This window comes from Camelus ferus, chromosome 1 (assembly GCF_009834535.1).
Source record: "Camelus ferus isolate YT-003-E chromosome 1, BCGSAC_Cfer_1.0, whole genome shotgun sequence".
In the NCBI taxonomy this organism is placed as follows: domain Eukaryota; kingdom Metazoa; phylum Chordata; class Mammalia; order Artiodactyla; family Camelidae; genus Camelus; species Camelus ferus.
In genome coordinates this window covers 59,576,574-59,602,265 of record NC_045696.1, presented here as the reverse complement: position 1 = coordinate 59,602,265, position 25,692 = coordinate 59,576,574, and the positions used below count along the sequence as shown (strand labels likewise).

Below are 25,692 nucleotides of genomic sequence, written 5' to 3'. Positions count from 1 at the left end.
GTTAGAGCCGGTACACACCAAACCCAGGGGTTCCAATCTGGTTCCCGTATTCTGTTATACAGGATTCTCTCTACTACAAAGGCCAATACCTGGAAGTGGTGACTAAACAAGGTGTAAATGTGTAGCTTCTAGAAATACAAGCAGATTATACTCTATTGAAAGGCATGAATGATCCTAATGAAGACTGAAGCATGTAATGAAGGGAAACTTTGCCTTCATATGAGCTTGCTAATTCGGTTACTGCTCTACACCCTCACTCACATGACTTGACCTTGTTTGCTCTCAAATATGTGCCTGCAAACAGAGACTGAATCCTACACTTCCTTTACAGTCGCTGCAATCACCCACAGAGTAGGAACTCAGAAGTACTGAACTGGATAATAATTCCACCTGATTCATGAATCAGATAAAACCTTTTCTAAAGTGGTTTTCAGGTGTTATTCACGCTACCCCAACGGAAGCCTCAGCCCAGATCGCGCAGTGGCAGCATGGCCCAGGCAGCCTAAGCACATGGTCTAGGGCCCCAGCTTGGTGATTTTCACCATGTTGGGTCTCATTCCAGCTGAACTGTGGCATAACCTTCCCAGTTACCAAACACTGCTGGCCCCAGGGGAGTAGTAGCAGGGGACAAAGGGATGGAAAGACCAGCTTGATGCAGCCAGGAGATGGCGCTGTTCCATCCTGTGCTGGGGCCATATGTCCTGGGGTGGGATGGGAAAGCGGTCCCTCATGAGCGGCTGCCGTCTGGGTCAAGGGATTCCATTTTTTGTCTAACAGTAAGACTTTTCTCCATTGCAAGCATAGTTGCTCTCTTTGAAGCAGAAATGGGGGAACTGAAAAAATCTGCCTTCACTGCTGTGGGTTCTCACCTTATGCCCCCACCTCTCTGCAGGTCAACAAAGGGATCCACTGAGCTCTGCCCAAAAACCTACTATCCACTTATTGTGGGGAGTCCTTGGGGACCTGTGCATTGGCAGGCAAACAGGTTTTTGTTGTATCTCAGCTTTGAAAAGCACTTCATTCTTTAACTAGAGAAGGGAGTTAAACTGAGAAAAATAAGAGAGATAATTTATAATTTATAAGAGATCACTTTATAGGATGAATAGGCTTTTGTAGACAGAGCTTATAAATGTGTTTTCCCTTCCTGCATTAAAGTATAATTTACATACAATAAGACACACAAATTTTAAGCATTCAGTTCTATTAAGTTTTGACAATTTTAGATACCAGGGTAGCCATCACCAAAAACAAAATACAGAGCCTTTCCATCACCCTAGACAGTCTACTTGCGCCCCTTTTCAGTCAGGTCCTGCCCCCTGCACCCACCCCTGCCTCCCACCTCAGGTACCACTTTCTGATTTCTATCCTCACAGATTCTTGGATTCCATACGAATGAAGTCATACAGTATGGACGCTTACATGTCTGGCTTTCTGTGTTCCACACACTATATTTAAGATTCATTCTTATTGTATCAGTTCATTCCTTGCTACTGCTAAGTGCGGTTCCCTTGAGCAGATGCACAGTGACTTGTTTATCCATTCTCCAGCTCATGAACTCCTGGGTTGTTTCCAGGATTTGGCTATTATGAGTAAGGCTGATGTGACAGTTCTCACACAGGTCTTTCTGCGGACATAGGTTTTCACTTGAGAGTCACCTAGGAGTGCAATTGTAGGGTCATAGGGTAGGTGTACATTTAACGTTCCCAAGAGGAATTTCACATTCCCATCAGGAACATATGACAGTTCCAGCTACTCACCATCATTTGGTATTATTGGTCTATTTAATTTTAGCCATGCTAGTAGGTGTGAAGTGTTATCTTAGTATGGTTTTAGGTTGTAGTTCCCTAATGACTCACGATGGTGAGCACATTTTCATATGCTTACTGGCCACTGGTATCTACTTTTAGAAAGTGTCGTGTTTTTTTCCTCATTTTTCAAAAATCAGGTTATCTTTTGATATAGATTTATAAGAGTTCTTAATATATGTTGGCTATAAGTCATTTATCAGATAATATGTTGAAAAGAGACCAAACAAAATTTTTAGTCCATTTCCATGTGTACAAACTGAGGGAAATAAGACTAAAACTAAGATAACATGTATGAAAGGAACAGTCTGCCTTTAAATTTGAGTTTTTGTTTTGCTTCCATGAAACTGAGTCTATGAAGAAGCTGTTTGCTGCAGGAAGGTCTCACAGGGGTCCCAGGCCTGAATCTGTGGAATGGAAAAGCAAGTGTGCAGGGTCCTGGTTAGGGCAGAGCAAAGGGGAGGTGCTTGAGTTGGGGGAGTGAGGCTTGGAGGTCTGGTGTCTTGGGAATCTGGATCTAAACCAAATGTGAAATATGCCCAGGATTCTACATCCAATGTTTCCCTATTCCTTCCTGCCCGCTTCTCCACCTGCAGCACCCAATACCGTTAAGCTGAAGGGTCCAAGCCTGTCATGAAGCCTGAAGAGAATTTCAAGGAGCTACTCAGTGCAACAGCCTGACTTCCAAGTCTGCCCTCCCTCAGCCTATACGCTCTTTACTTCCTCTATGTCTGACTCTCTCCTCCCAATTCCCTCAAGCACTGATGCCTGGAGTCTTGAAATAGTCTGATTTATGTTTTTCTAGAGTTTGAATTATTTTCTTTCCTGAGTATTTTCTTTCCTGAATATTTTCTGTTTTCTAAAGGAATATTCTGTCATTGGGAGCCTCCTCTCCATCTTCTTTCCAGAGCACAAGGCTGGCACATACATAGAGGGGGCTCTTTTTCTTTCTTTAAAGAAAAAAACTTGTCTTCAAACCTGAAGCTTACTTTACTGCTCATGAACAAACCTAGCTTTCCAACTTCATCTCACACTCTTTTGTTCCATGAATCAGTCATCTCCTTTACTCCCTGACCCTGAGAGTTAGCTCTGCCCTCTCCAGCCACCTTCCCGAGTCCAGCAGCCCGGAAACACCCTTATCCATCCTTCCGATCTGCTCAAGTCCTCACCGTCCTTCAGAGTCAACCTTCTGGCTTGAAGAACTTCATGACAACCCCCAGACCCTGACGTTTTCTCTGGCTTATCTCATAACAGGTGACATGGGCTAGTTTGCAAACAGAGACAAGGCCATGAAAAGAAAAACCTGCCTAGGGGATTAATCTGGTGATCTAACTCCATTTGGAAAAGAAACCTGGAAGAATCTGTTCTGGGCAGAAACCAGGGCCTGAACCAAATGAGCGAAAGATGGAACACAAAGTACCCACAGGGCATTAGCCTTCAATCAACCTATTTTGCTTTCTCCCTCCACTCAGTTAGCTCCATCTCAGCTCGGGGCTCACTCAGTTCCTCTCTTGGCTCAGGTGGCCTCTCTCTGCCTCACTCTTCTGAATTAATTGGAGTGTTAGGATACCATGACCTCTCTGAGAGATACACTGGCAGTATTTCTATTCTAGCAACTATCCACTCTAGAGCCACAGCCATAAGGGAAATCGGAGAAGGAGCTAAACAGGAATTCAGAAAGGATAAGAGGCAGGGGGAAATGAGGAGCACTTCAAAAAGAAGCCCAAGACTTTGCTGCCAGATGAGACTCATTCAGTCCAGTATTCTGCTGCCAAAAACTGACCCTAGGGACAGAGTTTAGCAGCCGCCTTGGGCTCGGTTCTCAAGAGCCCTCTTCACTGTCTCCTCCCATTTTCTGGGTCCTTCCCAGTAGTTTTTATAAAGAACACTTTTGCCCCTCACCCCCAAGTGTACCTGCCTGAAACAAAACTCACCTGCCCCTTCTCTTCTCACTTCTAATGGTCTACCCCCATCAACTTAGCTCTTTATTATCAGCTGCAAAGTTGGAAATCTCACTGTGTGGTCCTTCTCTTCAGACCATTTTTAGGTGCTGGTGATCATGATAAAGATGAGGATCACTGGTTAAAAGAAGGTATTTTACCCTGTTTCATGCATTTATCGTGGAACAGTGTTGAGCATTTGATTTCCTTTTATTTAACCCTCATAGCAACTCTAGGAGGAAATGAAGGCACAGAGAGGTCAGATCATTTGCCCCATGGTCTCAGAGCTGGTGGTGGCAGAGCTGAGCATTCAACTACAAAGTCCAGTGCTCTCAACCACAGTGTCATATGCATAGAGCTGGTCCAAGAACAAACTTCAGGGGACAGCTTTCTTTCTTTTTTTCTCACTTGAGGAAGTGCCCGATTAACCTTTCCCCTGTTTTCTTCTCTAAAAAACCCCCATAAACATATGATAACTCCATTTTCTTCATCTCATGTGACCCTTTTAAATTAACCATATGTTCCCTGAACAGATCAATAAATTGTGTTTGTAGCCTTATATAATGCCTTTCGAAAAAACACAGCTCTCCTCCAATAGGATATTTTTGTTTAAGACTTCAGTAATTTTAAAAAATTGAGTATTTATCCTCAGTATAAAGGGCCACGTTAACCTATCTAGAATTCTCTGGTCCCCCAGGGGCCTTTGGCATGAACAAGAGACATATGTGCAATCTGGCATTGGGGTGTAAACACTGGGACAAAAGCTGTAGCAAAGAGAAGTGTAAGTGCCCTCTGTGTGGGCATGTTTTCTGAATGACAAGAGCAAATGCCATGGCTCTCACAGCGGTTACATGAACACTCAGGGATCGTCTAATGATGATTAGGTAACAAATTCAGAGAGAAACAATGGGGGAGAGTAAGATGGGAAGTTTGCTTAAAATCTGGAAGCAAATATATATACATATCTATATATACACGTGTATGTATATATAGTATATTCATACATATTATTTAGATATTTAGGTATTTCATTAATAATAATAATGCTGACTACAATGTATTAAAGTGTTTATTGTTAGGAGCTTTGCTAAAAATGCTCTATGTGTTAACTCGCTAAATCCTTAATAATCCTATGCACTAGGAATTATTATTTTCATACCTATTTCTCTGATGAGGAAACTAAGGGAGTAATTTGCTTACAATCACACAATTAGTATAGCCAGTGAAACAGGTTTCAAACCCAGACAGTCTAACTCAAAATACTGCACACTCAATAACTGTACTATACTGCTTCTCAGCAAAGGGTGTGTGTGACTGTGTGTACATGTGCGTGTGTATAAACACTACATATGTTATGTATATTAAGGTCCAATTCCATTCCAATTAACAGTGAGGAGGAAGGATCCAAGGCATTTCATTGTGGTAAGATGCTCTGAAATACATGAGCTGTCAGTTGCAAATGAACACCTTTCCCTTTCATAATGTCATTATTTGTATTAAGATGAGAAAAGTGAAAGCTAAATTTTCTCACTGATCTACAAGTGCTGGCTGATAGGGAAAGACATACGGCAGCTAAAGAGACAGTCCCATTGCATGGGAAGAGCCATTTTATCTATAGTGAGTATGTATATTGGTGTAAGTCACCACTGTGAAACTAAAAGAAATTACCATAGTCATTTGTTTTTCTTGTCTAGTCAAGTGTTCTTTTCTGTTAATCATAACTTATTAAATGATGAGATTTAGTGAATTCTAATACAGATTATTTTAAAAGTATATAATAGAATTTCATCTGTTTTGGAAATGTATATAACCTTCTAAAGAGTTAAACTGTTTATTTACGTAGCTATATGAAGACCTTTGAGGATATTGCAAGAGTTTTCTAGAAAAGAAGGACTTAACACTAAAGAAATCCACTTAGTTTTTTGATTTCTGGCAAAAAAAAAATGTAAGAACATATTGCGACACTGTAACTGATGAGTTCTAATTGTTCAGTTACTGAATTTCTATTCCAATTAGATAATTTGGATAATTGAACACAACTTTTATGACCAAGTTCATGTTATTTTTTTTCATTATCATCATGATGAAAACTGAGATCTTTGATATAATTATGACTGATCTTGAGGGGATCTTGGCTGTTTATCTTGTCTGTATTTTTGCCTCTTAATCAGTTTGAGACATTTAGGAATCTATTCTTTTCAAAAGATCTCCCCTCTGTTGAAGAGCTCCTATGACATATACTGTTTACCCATTCCAGAACTTATCAATGCTTTAGGCTCAGAATGGGTTTTCTCCTGTGAAGGCTAAACACCCAGTGCTGGACCTTACATCATTTCCTTCTACCGAGTTCCCTGCATCTTTACCAGAAACAAGAAGCAGATAGCATTTGAACTTTGATAACATAACCTGACTTCAGGCTCACAGCTCCTTACCCACCCTATTACAGGATGATCTGAAAAGTTCCATCAGGGATCTTTGATGACCTACCAAAAACAAGTGACTTGTTGGAATACTAAAGCTGTGTGAATAATCCCTTTTATTTTTATTTTTTAAAGGAATATGGTAGAGGAAACCCCCAATGATCCTGAAATCAATCAGACAAAAGTCTAGAAGAAACTATCAAATAAATATTTTGTGAGAATTTTGGTTTACTTGTATTTATCCTGCATTTCCTTCACAAAAGATCTGGGGGTACATTTAGAAAAAGCTACAGGGACCCCAGGACAAACTCATGAAGATTGATCTCAAACAGGTCTCATTTTCTTTCTTGGTAGAGTTACTATGTTGGTGGATTGGAGGCATGTTACAAACATGGAGAACAGCAAGGCTCTGCAGAGCCTCACACTGTATCTGCGGAGGAAAAGGTTATGAAATTGCACAAGATGATGTGGCCCTTGGCAGGAATGCCTGTGCAGGCTGATGGCTTTGTGTCACCTGAATGAGAACTTTCAGTGAAGCACCACAGGGCGCTGCCTGACCTGGCCGATATTTCAAATTGTTGAAATATTTATAGCAATAATAAATGCATTTTGATGGGCTGAAGAACTGGGTCCAAAAACAAAGTAAAATTTGAGAGGAAAAATATATAAAAATTTTGCATTTAAGTTAAAAAAAAAAAAAGGTCAATGTATTGGAAGCACTTACCTTGAAAGAAAAAAAAAACCAAAGAAACCCAGGGGCTTTTAAGGAAGCACAAGCCTCAGCAGGGCAAGTGATGGAGTCACCATAAAGGGTCCTGTCTCCTTGGGCTGTGCTGGGAGAGTACCAGCATCCTGGATGCACAGCTCCCAGGGGCGTGTGTGGAAGCCGGGCGTGGCTAACTAGAGTTCTGCCAGCAGGGGGCAACCAGGAGAGGTCAAAACACACCCAGAAAGCGGTGAATATATTGGAGACTTGTACTACAGAGAAGGCTGACAATGAAGAGAAATAGTTACCGGAGTTTTAGAGTCAGAGGGGACTGTAGAAATAACTTACACATCACAACATTTTTCAGATAAAGGAAAGAGGGCTATGATGACCATTTTCAAATATTTTTAAAGCTGCCAAATAAGAAAGAGCAGATTTGTTCCATTTTTCCAGAGAGCAGAACTAGGACCAAAGGGTAGAAGGATGGAGATTTTGGTTCAATACAATGAGATCCTGACTTCTCATCTCTCCCCACATCCCACCCCTACCCTATCCCTGCTTCTGGGCTCTGGAGATAATCTGGGAGAGGCTATATGGCATCCTTCAGAAATGCCAAATCCTGGCCACCAACTTTGACCCCTCTTCCCTGGGTTGTCTCATCGGGAAACCTTCTGTGGGCAGCCTGACAAAGCTAAGCATTCCTGCCTCAGTGTTCTCATCAAACTGTGAGTCTCTCTCTACCATAGAATTATCACATTATGGGATGATTTTGTTGCTGTGGTTCTCCCCAACTAGACCCCTAATGGCAGGGATTGTTTTATCCTCAATGCCCAACACAGTTTTTGGTACATAGTAGGTGCTCGTTAAATGTTTACGAGATGAACTTCTATCAGGTGAAAGGCTGCCTGAAGGATCTCTTTCATGTATAAAATGCTAAGGGTCTCTGCATACAACCAATTGTAGAATTGAGACCACAGTAAACTACAATCAGCCTTCTCTCATCCAGGCAGAATTTTCCTCCTTGAGGGCCATTTTCCCCAAGCCTCAGCCTGGCCCCAGCTGGTCCTAAAATGAACCCCATGGGTTTATAGTTGGCTCTTCCATTCCTTACTTGGGTTAATTATGCAGATTAATTTTCAGGTGCATTAAGCAAACTTTCATTGTAATTATGGAGTCAGAGATTTAAAAGAAAGACCATAACTGCAGCCCATTTTTCATAATGCCCCTTGCACAGAGTGGCTTTCTTGGTGTCATTTCTAGTACTCTCCAACCTTTGTATGCTCACCTCAGGGGATGCCCAAGATTAACTGTTGAAAACAGAGAGGAAAATTATCTGTATTTAAATATGCATATGTATGTGTACATATACATACTGACCTGTACACATATCTGATCAAAACAATAGAAAAGGTATGATATTTCCCTGGACTTTCACTAGTATACTGATGCTGGAGTCTCACTCGGACCACATGTCAAATGGTGTGGCAGGGGAGGGCTCCTCAGGGACGCTGGAAAGACCACAATGCAGAGGGGTTCATTCATCCAGTTGCTTTCAGCATACTTCAAATTATTGCTCTGTTCATGTGCCTAGCTAAATGAACTTACCTATTATCTAGTTTTAACTAAATTAACCTTCACAAAAGGACATGTGGCTTAACAAGGTTCCTCAAAGAAACTGCAGTTTGAAGATAATTCTAATCATGAAAGCACAAGGGAACTTTGAACTCTTTGGCAACCACATTATGGGGTAAAGAAACAGTGACAATCCAGTCAGATCTGTCAGGAAACCAGAAGCAAAAAATAACTGAAAATTATCAAGGAGACTATTTGAAATATGGAACCACAACGTCTAATGAAAAAGCGAAACTTTACCCTAAGGGCTCAGTGAGTTTTGAGATTATTAGTGATAGCAGAACATATGTATAATTTATAAACTAATATAGACGCAGGTAGAGGGGGTTGCAAGTTCAAAAATATTTTATTGAGAGTATACAACCAAGAGTTTAGAGACCACTATCTTGTTCTTGCTTCTAAAAATATTTTTTATTTCTTTCTGATCATTCTGATTAATGGTAGGAAAGGTGAAATGCACAGAGGCATCAAAAACAAGAAAAAGTTACTTATATGCTTAACACCACAAAATAAACATTGTTTGCATTTGGTGAAGTGTCCCTTCTATCGTAACTGTTTCCTGTAACATATTTTTCATAGAAGGAGGCTGAACTTACAGGAAAAAAACTTTAGAGAACATCATGTTCTGCTATGGGTCACTTTGCCTAGTCTCCAGGGAGCCTCAGGCATGTCAGGAATGCAGCTGTAGTCCTGGTTTCTGAACATCTGCCTCATACATTTGGGATAAGTTTCACCCTCAGTGGAAGTACCCCTGACCCTACCCCAGGTATACTGTGGGAGCCATATTCTTGAGTAAAAGGAGACTGGTGCAGCAATTCATGTGTTACCCTAATTTTAAAATTAATTCATCCATGCCAGCCATCAGTGATATGGTTAAGGAGTCACACTCAGATTCCCCAGACGTCAGGGGAGCAGGCCTGCTCTGGGTTTCAGTAATCCCTAGGAATTCTGAGTATGTCCATCAAATGCCTTCCTTTGGGGAAGGAAACCATTGCTGTAGATCAGTAACAGCCTCTGCCCTGGCTTATGTCAGCTCTGACACATCTCTCATTACAGAAACCACCCTCAGTTTCACACTCTGAATCTTCTCTAGAAGTTTGCCCTTCATCTCCACAGTGAAACACTTGCTGGTATTTGAAATAATCTCCTCACCCTCAAAAATAACTTCTGACAGTCTGACTTGAAAGAGAAACTTTCCATAGGTCTGGCAGGATTTCCATTTCTATCTAAGATGAATTACAGCATTTCCTCAAGTTTTGGGCCACACTTGAAATGGGGAACAAGACTCCTTCTAAAACCTGGGTGTCACTGCCTAAACCAGAGGGGGCAGAGCCAAGTTTTTATCTCTCTCATTTGATCTACTTACTATTTTTATCTCCCTCATTTTGTTAGACCCTCATTGTACTTCCCTACTTCTGTTCTGCTGCACACCAAGCTGTCCAACTTGTCTAGTATTCAGGGTGGGAAGGGGAATTTTTATACAGTACAATCTCCGAAGAATGCAAATCCTACAATTTACATATCAAGCGCATCACAACGTTTAAATAGGATCTAATTTTAAATTATTTGATTTACAGTCAACTTCCTTTGTAAAAAAAAAAAAAAAAAAGGACTTGTGTGTGTGTGTGTATGCTTTGGACTGGAAATGGATTTTCCCAGAATCACACTGCAAGCAAACAGTGATGCCCCAGCTGATGTCAGGTGTCCAGTCCGAGTGGCAAAGTAAAGCTGACTGATCTATTCCAGAACTAAACCAGCAACCCTGACCTCAAAACTCCATCCATCTAATTGAATACATCTTAAGCATCCAAACCCTCAGGTTACTTCCTCCTCCTTAAGCATTTTTTGATGTGGATCTGGAATGACAGGAGAGTCAATAAAGAATACAACAGCTGAATTCCCACACCTGCTAATGTAACTTCCCCCGGGGATGTAGTCACTCTCGGTGGGTGAAATGGAGCCGAGGGACGGCTGTGGGAGTGCCTGGGGCCACTGCTGCTGCAACCAAACGTTAACCTCTGCTTATTTCTGCGTCTCACTCCCCATTACCAAAGAATAATAACTCCCACCCCCTCTTTCCTTTCTTTATTACCTTTGTCACCTCACCTTTATGAAATTTCCCACAGTCACTCCTCACCACATGCCAATATCTCTACTTTTCCACTGGCATTTCCATTGTTCTTTCAATATATGTTTTAATACTGTTTGCCACCTGAAATGCTTTTGAGTATAGATTCGAAGTAAATTATAAATAAACAGTATAAATAAATTCACTTAAAGTTATGGAATGAGTTGGAGGGATAATCAAGATCAAGATTTAAAGGCATATCTTTTCCTTTGTTTCAGAAACTGTCTAGAAAGCACCTTTGAGAACATGATATCTTTAAGCAAGAAACTGCCGTGGCTTCCGGGAAGTCAGGGTAGAGGGGAAGAGAAAGCTCACACGAGAGTAAGGGGTAGGAAGGACTGCTTGAGCACTGCTTTTCTTGTATATTTCTGATTCTCATTATAAATATTTTTGGTCTCAGGACTGAAGGAGAGGGCACCTGCTGCCAGGACCATTTTCTGGTCCTGCATGGGGCTGGGGATGGGACTGGGACGGGGATATTGGAGCTTTCAATATTTGAAAAAATAATAATTTTCCTTTCAAACTAGTTCCACAGAAGTTTAAAACAGATACTTCTGGGAAATCAATCCCAGGCCCCTAGAAGTCCCAACTCAGAGGAGATGGTTGGAACGCAAAGTAAAGTTTTAACAAATGGTAGATGGAGAATTGGTTTTCCTTCATACCACACTAGTCAGGAGCAAAGAGAAGACAGAGCTTTTAATTTAACTCTTTGCTATCCCTGAAAAGGACAATGCGCTATAGGTATTGAATATTCTCCATACCCCAGAAACCCTACTGGTCTGGCTTTAGTTCCTGTGTCAGAGCAGAAAATAATAAAAGGTGGATATTATGCAGGGTGGACAATATTAACAGGTATCAATCACAAAGGGAGCATAAATAACCAGAACACCTGATTCTGACCTTTCCAGAATGAACTGAGGAGTCAATGAGATGAACCAGCAAACGGCGTTCAAAGTGGCTCACTTTCTTAATGAGCAGAAAGCAAACTGAGGATACACGTCTTCCTTCCTGTGGCTCCTGAGTTCCTGGCTGCTGTGTGAGTTTGTCTAATCCCTGATCTACAGTCACCAGCGGAGACCACCTAAGTTTAACACCTACCTCCTCACAAGGCTATAGAATCCAACGACTCTACCACAACCACCCAACAGCCAGCTCCATGGTCTTTCAGGAACCAAAGTACCAAGGAAGAGTCCAATGCATACCAACAAAACCCTTCTCAATGGAGTAATCCCACACAGGAAGCGAGCAGAGGGGCTCTGCTTGGCGGTGGGGGTGAGAGGGACTGGAAGGAATACAATATGGTGGAATGTGAATTTGCTGATTCCTAAAAATGTATCTGTGATGCACAGTCCCCTGTCACCCCCCTAGGCTCCCGCCCAATAGTCCCTTCCAGGTCCCTGGGGCAGCGCCCACGGCCAGGAAGCAGCCTGCCCTCTGTCTTCCCACCACATGCCTGCCCCACCTCTACCTCAATGGTATACTGCTCAAAGATGCGCAGCTGCAGGAAGATGTCCAGTTTGATCTTCCGCTCGTGGAACAGCTCCTCCATCTGCACCTGAGCATCATCGAGCTGCTGCAGGACTGATTCGATGTGGCTGATGGAGCTACTGTGGGGCGTCTTGTTGTTGGACACAGCCGAGTCCCTGTGGCAGAGCAGGAGAAAGAAGGCAGGGGGCCTTGCCATGTTAAAAGTGATGGAGGAACAGGGGGCCTTCCTCATCTGAGCAAGGGGGATGTGAATTAGTTAAGTCACTCATAATTGACAGATCTTAATCAAACTCCTAGTGTGAGCCTGGCACCATCTGCTTAGTAGGTGAACCAAAGATACACGTATCCTCTTTGAGTTCACAGCACAGTAGCTCCAAGACTAGCTGCTATCCTGTTCTTCAGACAGAATTGTGACAGATATCAAATGAATACATGCGAAAGGATTCCACAAATGTTAGAGGAATGGGATGGTTCCACACATATATGTAGTCTAATGTGTACAGTTTCAATACACACATGCACACAAACACAAATACAATACATAAGAGTAGACAAATTAAAGGCATATGAGGGGGGAGCTCTTCCTAGTTTTACCTCACAGGATTATTGTTTAAATAAAATGAGATCATGGCTACCAAAATTATTCATCCACTTTATAATGCTATGCCAAAGTTCTGGGCTTGTGTTACTACCTTTAAGCTGTAGCTCGGAAAGCATGGGGTCTGGGGCTGTAAGTCTGGATTAAGTCCCTGCTCTGACATATATGGGCTGGTGACCTTGGGAAGTCACCTCCCTGAGGCCCAGGTGCCTCTTGTAAAGTGCACTTAATAATCCCCAGCCTGCTCCCATCACGGTTTGCTGTTCAATAAGACAGTGTCTGTGAACATGTTTTGTGACCAGGAACATGCTGTACCAATGAATGTTAATCCTGAAAGGACACCGAAATGTCAAGTGCTGACTAGGGCACAGGTCCCACTGGGGAGAGTAGAAGCTAGGGCACAAGAGGCTGGACAACCAACAGAGGTTTCAAAGAGGATGAGCTCTAATTTGGGAGTTAGAAGAAAAAGAGGAACCCAGCCAAGTAGACGGGAGGGGCGGGCTTTCTGAGCAGAGAGCATCTAAACAAAACTAGCAAGGGGAGGCGACATGTCATAGAGACAACCAAGAGATAAACACTGTGATCTGCTCAGACAAGTGAGGTGGTGATGACACCTCCAAAGAGACCATTATCATGGGACAACTGTGGAGTTGAAGAAGTTTAGATTCCACAGGGCCTTCAGTGAGTAAGCTAGAGCCCTGAAACTTGAAATAAACAGGCATATTCATTATCTTGTGATGTCTTGGTTTCTTATATAACTTAAGAAGTCAGAGGTCAGGGGAAAATCTTTAGTTTTGAATGCTTTCCTCAGCAGCCTTTCTGAAAACCAGGGCCTTGAAGCTGGTCTTTATCCAGAAGCAATGGGATCTGAGCTCATACTGATTCTGAAGGGAGCATAAGGTCAGTTGTCCACAGTCTCTCCTTCTGTCATCCAGGGAGCTTCCAACCCCAACCTCCTCACCCTGGCCTATTCGGGCACAAAAGCCCACCATGGCGCAGAATCACCCAACCACGAGAAGAACACGAGAGCTGCACTCAACACTATGCCTTCTGCATCTGTTGAGAATATTGCTGCTGGGAGGATATGACTGTTCTTTCTGACGGCTCCCCTCTGTCTTTCTCTATCACAGCTTCCAGAAGAAAGAGGAGGATTTCTGGCCATTTTGTACAGCACCTATGTCAGTGGCACACTGGCTAGGAATCGCAGAGATGATGTAAAATGACTTTAGGTACTTCGGTGATGAGTAGCGGAAGAGACGTGGAGGCCTAGGAAGATGTGTGCGCCGGTGTGTGTGAGGCATCCGGCCAACGTCCACCAGGCATCATCCACTCTTTTTCTTTGACTGGTCTTGATATCAGGGAGGCTAGCATCAGGCTTGGGGAAGAATGAACAGTCAGCAGTGGTTCTTGTCACTTGCCTATAGTCCCCTGTGAAATCCATGAAACTTAAACTTGCAGGACAGGCATCAGCCATCTCATTGCCTTCACTATCACTGAGCAGCCTGCAGCCCTCAGGCGTGGCGCAAGGTCGGCAGTGGGTAAGAGCATGTGGCATCTCCACAGACCCTGCCCCACAGGGAGGCCAGACAAGTTTGTGTAAATTATCTGGAGGGGAAAGGCAAAGCCATCACAAAATTCTCGAGCTGACAGGCTCCTAGAGTGAACCCCTTAATGACACAGACGAAGCAGCTGAGGCCCAGAAAGGTTAGACTGCCCACCATTTGGAGTTTTCTTCAGAAGCAAGTAACAGTGGGGTTTCCTAGATAGGCAGACACAACTGTCATGTATTATATATTCATGAGGATGAATTGGGGGAAGAAGGGAAAGAGGCTGTCTCGTTAGTAAGCAATAAGAGGACTCAGAAAATCTCAACTGCATGTTCAGAATAGAAATGATTAATCTAACAGGAAAACATGCCAGGGCCATCCCAAGGTAAGTTCTCATTGCTTTTTAATTGGACAACTAGTATGGGTGGGGGGAAAGCCCTCTCCAATTGAAGTAATTCCCTCCAGCCTCAGGACTGTCCTGGGACGTGTTGATGAGATTATTTCTGTCCGGAGCTGGCAGAGGTTCTGGTGCTCAGTGATCTGGGGATAGGAACAAGCTCCCACAGGCAGACATCATTAGCCCCATCAAATCCTATTTACACAGCACCTGGGCACAGGGCTGCTTGCTGAGGGCTTGCTCAAGGCCTCATGACACTTTATCTGAGGAGCCGATGCCCTTGACAGGGACAGGAAACCAGACATTGATGCCAAGAGAAAGGAGGCAATGGTGTGGATGATTCTAAATGAATGTAAGGCATCAGACAGGGTTTTCTAAGAGTCCTTCTAAGCTGTATTTGTTTAGAATGATATAGAAAGAGTTTTATTTTCTGGGCAGCAGGAAATGGTGGAAAGGTTGTATGTCGGTGGTGGAAAGTAGAGGGAGAAAACATCACACACTCTCTACATTTTCATGGGGCCACAGGCACCATTTGGGGTTACATTTTTCTGACTGGAGCACTGGAATTCAGAGTAGCCTGAGAACAGATGCCAAATAACATGACATTCCATAATGGCTATTTCTCCACATGACCAAATATGCCATAATTCTTAATGAAGATGCTGCTTATTTTCTATTGAATGTTGTTAAATTTTTGTTGTATTCGTATTGCTTGTTGGATGCTGAATAGCATCTTCAATCATACATAATGCTTTGAAACATTAGCGCTTTTCCATTTACTATTTCATTCTAAATGCAAGTTGGGTGCAAGCATTTGTATATCTGACAGATGGAGAAACTGAAGCTCACACAAGACCACAAAGCTGGCTGTGGCTGAGCCAAGACCAGGACATGATGACTTATCTCACGTCTAGTCCGAGGCATTTCCCTCTGGAAAGCACCGCCCATGCTGACCTGGCCTCGCTGGGCTCCCCCAGGGAGGGAGGCGCTGACCTGAGCTGCTGGATAAGGTCTTCGCCCTCCTTGATGACGTTGAGCGTGGCATCCAGAGTGGCGGTCTGCTGCTGCTGGAACTGCTTGATCAGTTCCTGGACCGCATCCACAGAGTCTGCACAGACATCCTCCAGCATCTCCTTCTGAAGGTCTTCCATCCATGTCCACAACTGCAGAGGAGAGAGCAGAGAGTCACTCAGGGCAGATGGGAGAGGCCAGGGCTGAGGTAAGGGCAGGAGTGCTGAACTGAGGTCACCTAACCGACCCTCAACCAGTCAATGAGATAGCAGACTGTCTTGCTCATCAGCACACTGATGGGTCAGTTTGCATTTCTGTATTTTGATTCATTATCCATCTCTGCTAAGTCTACTCCCTTAGTGCTGGCATTCCCTAAGGACAGAACCACCCTCACCTTTACTTCCCTGTGGCTTAGGGAAACTGTGGTCTTAGAGCTGGGAGCTGCCTCATCTTTGAGGGACTGGGAAGAATAGGAAACTGGTGATGGACAAATCTTATTTCATCTTTCATAAAGTAGGGCTCTGCACACTTCCTTCAGGCAGCTGACCCAAGACCAGGATATTATGACTTATCTTGCATCTAATCCAAGATACTGTCCAAGGCATTTCCCACTGGAAAGCACCACTCATGCTGGTTCCTAGAAACCTATCATGATTTTACAAATATGCAAAAAAGAATGTGATGCTCAAAAAGAACCAAATGAAGATTAAGTAAATATGTGCTAGGCTAAATTATTTTATTCTTTTCAGGATTGCTCAGTTGGTTAGAAAGTTGAATGCTAGAGACATAGCTTAATTTCAATATAAATATGAAACATTTCCCTCACGATATTCAAGATGATGAAATGTAGTCAGGATGATATTACTGGTCAGACAACTTGAAAGGAGCTAATTATAGTGTTTTGAATGGAACAAGCACTGGAAATGATGAGGAATTGAGCTGAATTCCTAAAAATCCATTTATTGATACCTCTTCCTCATATTGAACATAGGTCTCCAGTGGCCTACCACAGTGCTCCTCTTCTAACTGCTCTCAGTGGGCATTTTCATGAATGATGGAGGCAAAGATGAGTCTGACATTATCTTAGAAACAAGGAATCTTCATCTGGACAGCAGGAAAGATAAGCTCATGGCTCCACCAGGGGGAAAAATCTGGTAGAAGAAGCCAGGAGATGTGGATTGTGCTCTTCCTATAACCTGTGGCGCCTCTGAGTAAATCACTATACCCTTTGCTCACCAAGACTTCGTATGTAACATAGGCTGGGGAAAGCACAGCATAAAATGGTTAGTGACCTTATGGATCTAGCGTTCTGTAAGTCCTCCATGTTACAAACATGGATAAATATCCACCTTAAGAATATTATTTCATCTTGCTGATTCTCAGTACAGTAAATCATGGTATAGCCTTTGTAAAAAGAGGTAAGAAAAGAGACAATAAAGAGAGACAAAAAATAGTCTTCAGATTTTGGACAAGTCATTCTTTGTTCTTTAGACAGGAAAGGCCATAAATGCGGCAGAAGAGGTTGGGTTAACAAGATTAAAAAGCCCTGGAGATAGTAAATAAAGGGCTTTAACAAATGTTCTTTTTGGATAGATGAGAACCTCTCTAAGCCTGTGTCTCCTAATCTACAAAATGGGAAGAATAATATTTGCCCTGCTCACTCCAAAAATTATGAGAAATAAATTATTTACGTTATCAATGCTTTACATAAATATACATGATTATTAATAAGACTGTAGTATTGTCATTATAGCTATGAGGAATACAAATTGTTATTATTCAGTGTCCCTGTCATGTAGCAGCTTGCTTCTGGTTGTAATTAGTTCAGTTTCCTTTCTTTACAAATAAACCTTTTGTTGTAAAACACAAGTTTTCTAGACCATATAAGCTGGGATTCATATTCTTAAAGGTATGAATGTATTTATTTCAAATCAGTATGAAATTAGGAAGTTCAGGATATTGGTCACTATAACTTAAAGCTACTTCATTCTTTCCGGCTGTCATTTTGCCTAAAGAGCAAAGACATTTTCCAAATGTATTTAACCCTTGGGTATGAGATAATGAATTCCCTGAAAAATTACCGTATGGAGAAGCAATATAGCATAGTGGTTAAGAGTTTCAAACTGCAGTTTTACCACGTTACCTATATAACCTTGAGTCAGTAACCTACAGTCTTTGCACCTCAGTTTTCCTTATCAGTAAAGTGGGAATAATAATAGTTTTTACCCCCCCAGAGTTGTAAAGATCACTAATAAGTTGATATATATGTGTGTGTTATGTCTGTGTGTATACACACACAAATAAGTGAGATATAAGTGTGTATTTGTGTATATGTATATATACTCAGTATTTATGTAAATTATAAAAACATATATATATATATATACACATATGCATATGGTTATCTGTACACACACATACATGCTCACACAGATATATGTATATCACTTAGAAACAGTGCCTGGTATTTAATAAGTGCTACATAAAGTGCTAAGTATTATGATATTTAAGATATTTTTGATACGAGCCATCTCCAGTTCCCACTAGAAGACAGAGGGAAGGTTTGAAGTGCTCCTTCATTTTGAAATTGGTAAAAGATCAATACTGGGTTTGGTCCTTCAGTATGGGATGATGAGCTGGGCCTCTGTGTTCTGTTTCTGCAGCTTTGTCCTGGAATATCTAAGGAAAGCCTAGAGATTGAAAAGTTCAGATATTTCTTTTAAAAAAAATAAAAGAAAAGACATGAAGAGAGAGAGAGATGAACATTGTGGACAGAGAGCAGGACATTTAAGAGAAGAAAAACAAACTCAGTGCGTCAGTGGAGGACAGGCACCTGATTAGGATGAGGCTGCACTTGTGCTACAGGAATAAGAGACAGGAAAGGGGCTTAGAGAGATCTTGAGGATTTGATTTTATTGAAGGCAATTTTATTCTCAGTACCATCCTTAAGCTATTTTAACGGCTTCATAGCTTGGAGGTCCTTTTTTCCCTCCTTAATAAGAACTTGAACACCTCTGGTGTAGGTCTAGGGAAGAAAGTCAGCATCATTCCTTTTTGAGGAAATCCACCACAACTCAGGACAGTCCCTCTGCCTGGTGGTCACACAGCTAAATTGCAGGGACAGTCAAAGACCAAACATTGCCCGAGATGATGTGTCAGCATTACAAACAAAAAGACTAGAGAAAGATTAGGGATATTTTGAGGATACACACTAACCTCAGAAATCAGTATCATTTAAAAATACATCCTCCCCTCCAAATATTCTCTGATTAATGAGTTGAAATTGATTTCTCAGATTTCTGGTCATATATTTACTATATTATTATTAAATAAACTCTTGTCTAAGGTAGAGTTAAAACCTACTGTTGAAGAAAGTCAGCTAAGAGATAAACAATCAAATATGACATTAGATGCCACTCAGCTCAGTGGTCAGCAGCCTGGTAAGCAAAGGAAGCGGCCCATCTACCTTCAAGAGGATAAGATGCCAAGTAAAACTGCTAGGAAACTGGACTCAGATACGGAAGGGGATTATAGTACCAGAGACAAAGGGTTAGCTACATCTTTCTCTATTTTTCCTTCTGTAAAAACAAAAACAAAACAACCCAGAGGGAAAAGAGTTCTTGAATGGAATTGATACTTACTGGGAGTAATTCTTGACTCAGTCTTTGTCTGGCTAGTTCTATGATCATGAGAAAACTACTTATTTCAATTACTTCATACTTAAAGTGTATGTGCACACATGTGTGTCTGTGTTCATGAATGCATATGTGTGTGTTTCGTGGTTTCTCTAGCGTGTCTCTAAAATCCCCTTCCAACTCTAACATGCCATGGTTTCCCTTCAGAAGCTGAGCTAAAGAAGAGGTAGTAACAGAGATACTCTCCGAACTGCAAACCTGCAGTCACAGCTTTGATACCAAGACACCCAAAGTCCAGAGACTTTCGTAGCAGATTGAGGATAATTATGATACCAAGTTAAGAGACCATTTACAACCTTGAAATCCCAAACCGCACGCACGCACACATACACACACGCACAGTTGCCCCTTGGTGGCAGCAAACTTAAACTGCAGGTTCATAATTTTGAATAAGCACCTCTGAAGCATAAAAGTGAACAGACATAAACAGCAGTGTCACTAAACTCTGAGGACTCATATTCCATTCCTTAGGCTATAATTTTCCTACTACCAGAATTTCCTGTAGGTCTCCTACGTATGTGTCCATCTGACTTATCCCTGAAGAGCATGCCTAGATTGCTTTGAAAGGAATCCAAATCGGAGAGCTGCTTCTATGATTAATTTACTAATTATCAGGAAGCCGATGAGACTGAGTCAGAATCACCTCGCACTTCAAATTACCATGAGCCAACGGTTACCAGAATGAAGTGGAATCATGGAGTGAGTCAGGCAGCTTGGCTGCAGCCACCACATGGTTTCTCTCACTGTCCTCCACTTCCATTTCTCTCACCTAGGATAATCCTCTTTACCTCTGCTTATCTAAAGTCTAACAGGACAGCACTGCACCTTTGCCACAAACTCACCTGCTCCCCAGAAAGAATCTCATGCTTCAGCCATTTCCAGACCCCTCCTCTTGATCAAACACCCCTGTACCATGATCATTCTTTCAGGGTTCTGCTCTCTGCTTGGCAATGACTACTTGGTCCATGCTAATATATACACTGAGATGGCTTTATGTATTCCTTCTCTCGGAATTGTGTCCAAAAACGCCTACATTCAAAAGAATGAGCCAATTTTGAGAATTTCTAGAACCTTGGCAGGGGTAGAGTTAAAGCAGTCCTTTGAATGCCCTCCATAAAGCTAGCTCTAAGACTGAACTAATGAGTCCAGGGGGCCCAGACCTCATCCTGCTTGCATAGTGGGGCAACCTGAGAAAAGGGCAATTGAAAAGGGCAGAAAGAGAACGACAAGGAAGGGAGGAACTAGGGGGTCTGTAGAACTAATGAGGCTTAGGGATGAGTGGTTAAGGAAAGTGGTAATTTACTCCATCACCTTCTCCTTCTGATTGGCTGTGCCATTTATTCAGTTCTGGCAGCTACTGTGCTGACACAGTTGACTGACCCCTAGAGATGTGGAAAGAAACACCAGTTCCACAGGGTGAGCGACTTCCCCCTCATTTTGAAGAGATTGTTTTTCTTTAGCACCTACTACTAGCTTTTATTTCTTAAATAAACACCATAACGGTTTGGCAACTGACATAGAGGATGAAGCAGTTTTGTTCTCGAGGCCAACATCTCTTGGGAAGATTGCTTTAGTTTTGGTTCTACAGTGGGTGGCCAGGGGAACATGTGTACATGTGAGTGTCTGGCATTTGTGGGGCGTGTGTGTGTGTATGTGTATGTACCTATTTGAGCAGGGTATAGCAGGCAAGAATGATTTTGCAGGGTTATAAACAAACGGAAATGGGCATTTAACTAAACTACCTAATAAAGAGCTGAGGTTGATTATCTTGGCCACATTCCTTAGTTAATTTGACTCTCATATTATTACTATAAAAATATCTAAAAATGGATATTTTGAAAACCCAGCAATTGCAGCATTTCCATGGAAACACAGCATAGAGAGAGAATTCTATCTGGACAATCTCTGCATAGCAGATGACACTTGCTACAAATGCCTTTTCCTTGGACAAAGAAAATGAGGATTTGGGTAAATGCTTCCCCCTGCATCCTCCCCAGGCTCTCCAGACTAGCAAACAGCCAGCTGTCCTCTTGTCCCCAGGCAAAAAAGAAGGTATTTGAAAGTTCAGCCAATTTGTACTCATAGCTGAGGTTCTGGAGGCATAAGAGGGTCCCAAATGCATGTTTGTCACTTCTCTTCATTATGTGGCCCTTCTCTCTAAGTAGGGATGAAAGTTTTGTTGCTATAAAATAACATTTATTGGGACTGTTCCTGATTTTCTACTGAAAGTATCATTGAGAAAAAATTATAAAACAAAACTATATGCAAAGGAAAATTAAATCACCCATAACATTCTTAACTTCTTTGTATATTTCTTTCTAGTCTTTATTCCATACGTGTGATTCAAAGTGTGGTCCTACTGGACATACAATCTTTTATATATTATATCACAAGCCCTTTCTCATGCCATTAAGGATCTCTGACAATGCAATTTATAACAACTGCATAATATTTCACTATATAGATTGTGATTTGTTTAATGAGTCACCTAACATGGAATATTTAGATGGTTGCTAATTATTCAAGGTTATGAATAACACTGTAACAAAATGGTTAGAAAGTTTTAACTCTCCAGGCTCCTTTAGTCGCCACAAATTCACAAAGCAGGGCCAACAGGATCAAGCAGAATTTTCAATCTGCTGAAAAAATGAGCCTGGAGGATACCTTCTTCCTATCTTCCCTCTGTTTCCTCTCTGATCCTAATTAGAGTAAATCTTTTGATGTAGGAAGTGGGCAAAAGTAAAATGATGAACTTCACCCTGGGGAGTCATAGGAAGTATAGTTTATATCATTTATGAAGATGGATATTCAGTTCCCACTCAGAAATCTCCTATAAAGGGGACTTTAATTCCTTCAAAATTACATCATACAATGACACTATTACACTTTGGTACAAATGCAAAAACTCAGCAAGCAACTGTAGGTAGGTAGGAAGGAGAAAGAAAAAGAAGGAGGGGAGAATGAATGAAGGAAGGAGCCACGACAAGCACGGGAGCTACCACAAGATCTGTGACAATGTTTACCATCAGCCCTAGCCCCACCCAAGGCCACTTGAGCGAAACTGAGCAGAAGGTCATCCTTCCATTCACCCTATTTACTGTAAAAGGAGAAAACGTCCATAGCAACTCCAGTTCCCGCACAGGCTTGTAGACTTGGCCACTAAGCTTGCTTTGAGTAAAAAGCCAGAAGTTTGCCTATAGACTCAAGAGGAAGGAGTCAAGAGTTAATAGACATGGGATCAAACAGGACCCACATTTAGCAAGGTCTGAGAGGTGGTGCGTCTTAAGAGGTATTAAATGATACAGAGTTCCTTCTTTATTAGACCATCCAAGGATGCTCACTTCTGCCCACCTGATAATCCGTCTCTGCCCGCTACACAGGCTCTAGAGGAAAGCTCCCACAGGCAATCCAGATTCCCCGCCTGTCCTCCTTTCTTTATATTGTCTGCAGAGCTAAAGTCAAAGAACTGGAGTAGATAAAAGATGTGATTGAAAGGGCTTTTCCCTCCCCTCGGTTTTTTAAATTTTCTTTTTTAAGGAGAAATGACCAGCCTCTCACAGTCAGGTAAACCTGTTCAATATTTACTCACCATCACTGTGTATCAGACACAGCAGCAGAAACATACAGTAGAATCTATATTCATACATCTACATGTGTTCTCTACATATGAGCACTTTCAGCTTGATGAGGAGGTGCCACTTGGCTCAGTGGGATCCCTCGATGAGATACGCACACTGTGCTCCTGTCTCATCTGGGTGGGCAGTTGGAAGCCCCAGGGAAGAATTTCAAGGGAACGTGATGCCTGAGTTAAGTCCTCAAGTTCCTTATTAAGCCTATATTAGAGAAGCATTAAGGAAAAATTTGGGAGGGAGTTTTCTACTAGGAAAAAAAGTAGGTATTAGTATTGTACTACTCAATTTTGTAATAACCATCATCATAATTATCACAAAGTAACAGAGACTAAGTAATTTTCTCAAAGGCACACAGCATGACCAGTGATCTAGATCTGGAAATCAGATCTCCCTGGCATCTAAGAGCTTGCTGTACTTACCGTGTGGGTAAACATGTATCTGTGTGTATGTGCAATATACATATGCATATACATGTATATGTGTACATAATGCATAAGTGTGTACATATGTGCACATGCCTTATTCTCTACTCTGCCTAAAAGGGGCCTCAGACAGACTAGTTTGGGGATGGGAAGGTAACTGAGAGAAAATGTGCAGATATAAAGTCCTGCTAGATGGCTCCCATGAACAGCCTCTCCATGACAGCCACTCAGAATGATGCTTTTCTTTCCATCCTGGAAAAAAAAGACCTGAGGGTTGCAGATCTCTTGAAAGAAAAAGCCTCACTATCACACACCTCTCTGCATCAAGGCAGGACGGCTCCTAATTTCTCTCATATTTGGGGGTCCCAAAGAAGATATTTTGCTACTTCCTGACAAACTCCAGTTGGAATAAATTCCCTGGTGGAGAAAACTCTTCCAAGTCTCTGTTTCCTGGCCTTTATATAAAGTCTTTACATGAAAGGCAAATGAGAAAAGGCATGGGCTTTGGAGTCAGAAAGACTTGGGATCAATTCCTACATTTACTGCATCTTTGCTACAAGACACTGGGCAAATTATTCTCATGGCTATTGATTAGATAGATAAATAGTCCAGCACACAACAGAGGCCAAATCCATTTCAGTTCCCTCTCCCTTTCTTCACCTGCCCTCAATATCATGCTGCTCCCTGCAGTACTATTTCAGGCAAACATGGTTATATGAGCCGCAGCGGGAAAACAAGAGTCAGATTTAAATTGGACCAAGCTTAGCAAGGTTTGGGAGAGATCTGGGACAAGAATGGTTGATAACTGCATCCCTGACTGTTCCTATCTGCCACAGCCCCAACCCTGGCAATGCTTTACTCTTCTCAGCTGAAGCTACCCTCCCCATCAAGCCTCTGCTTTGGGGTTTGAAAATGTAAAGAGGAAAAAGAAGAGTAAGCAGAAGGAAGGAGAGTGGAGGAGAGGAGGAGACACAAAGGGGAAAAGGAGAACAGAGTGTGGGGTAGCAAATGAGAGCACAAGAGCAGAATTCAGGAAGACAGGTCAAGTCTCTGCAGCACTGAGCGGCTCTGAACCCTAGACAAGTTCTTTTCTGGGCCTTCCCTTCCCCATTTGAAAACACGTTTAATAAAGTCTACATCATAAGAGTCTCATGAGGATTACATGAGATGACATACATGTGTAGCAAGTACTAAGTACTCAGAAAAAAGTACTACTTAATATACACTGAATACTTGCAATGAACCAAATCTTAGGCTAGGTAAATCACCTGTAGGTGATTAGTTAGTTGTAATTAAGTAATAATGCTTAATTACTTCAAGCTTAATTACTATTATTATTAATAATAATTATTATCAACATCAAATACAGAAGAAGAGGAGAAGAGAAAGAAAGGGAACTTGAATTCACATTGGAACCATAAGGGGCCTCAGAGCCACTGAGTCCAATCACATAATTTTGTAGATGAGGCAACCCGGGGCCAGAGACACAAGGATTCGCACAAGCTCCCATGGTTCTCCAGCAGCAGGATCTGAACTGGAATCCCAGCCTCCCAGTTCCAAGTACAGAAGGGGGGATATGTAGCTAGAGGGGGTTCCTGGAAGCCACAGTCACCCTCTCAGGAGTGGGACTTCCATGGAAACTGACCTCATCCACCCCCTCCCTTGGCAACTGACACCCCCATAGCCCTCACAAGGAACGTGACTCCTGTTCATTCATGCTCCATTCTCTCACCCACAGGCTCATAATTAAAAGAGAATACACATGCCTTTGGTTTCTGAGACCATTATTAAGAATCAGGTAAGCCACAAGCAAGCAGACAACCAGGCAGGAAAACGTGGATTAAAGATAATCCCCTTGCTTTACAGACACTCATCAGAGAGTGGTTATAGGTCCCACAGAGAGGAGGCAGAGCCAGCTTCACGGGGCTTGCCAGCCCTTCATCTGCCTGGGGAATCTGTTTAGAAAACATTATCTTTTCATGCTTTTCTCTGATAGGCACTGCAACGATTTGCATTCATTCCCACAAAGTGTCAGAAAAACCTGTGAAGTAGTAACAACCAGGCTTCCTAATGCATTTCAAATATCAAAAATCAACTTAATTAAGTAGGGTTAATGTTTCTTCGTGAGCAGCAATCAAACTTTAATTAATACTCCATTAAAATGAATTCCTGGAGGAACACAAGCATGCACACACCTAATGAGTTCATCTGCCAAGGGTGTTATTACAGAAGATGCTAAACGTGCCTCCTTACTGGCCACTTACTCAGTTT

General features: G+C 42.0%; 1 protein-coding gene across 20 annotated transcripts in view; it reads right to left on the bottom strand.

The window, feature by feature from the left end:
• KALRN (kalirin RhoGEF kinase) overlaps window positions 1–25,692 on the bottom strand; it is a 616,045-nt gene that overhangs the window by 275,320 nt on the left and 315,033 nt on the right. For 16 of the 20 annotated variants that reach the window (XM_032480687.1, XM_032480702.1, XM_032480571.1 and 13 more), the window contains exons 12-13: window positions 15,616–15,824; window positions 12,100–12,274 (exon numbers count right to left, since the gene is read on the bottom strand). In XM_032480687.1, coding sequence (XP_032336578.1) covers window positions 12,100–12,274; window positions 15,616–15,824 — 384 coding nt within the window. The remainder of the gene's footprint in view (window positions 1–12,099; window positions 12,275–15,615; window positions 15,825–25,692) is intronic. The other 4 variants (XM_032480718.1, XM_032480728.1, XM_032480609.1 and 1 more) reach the window with 1 other exon arrangement.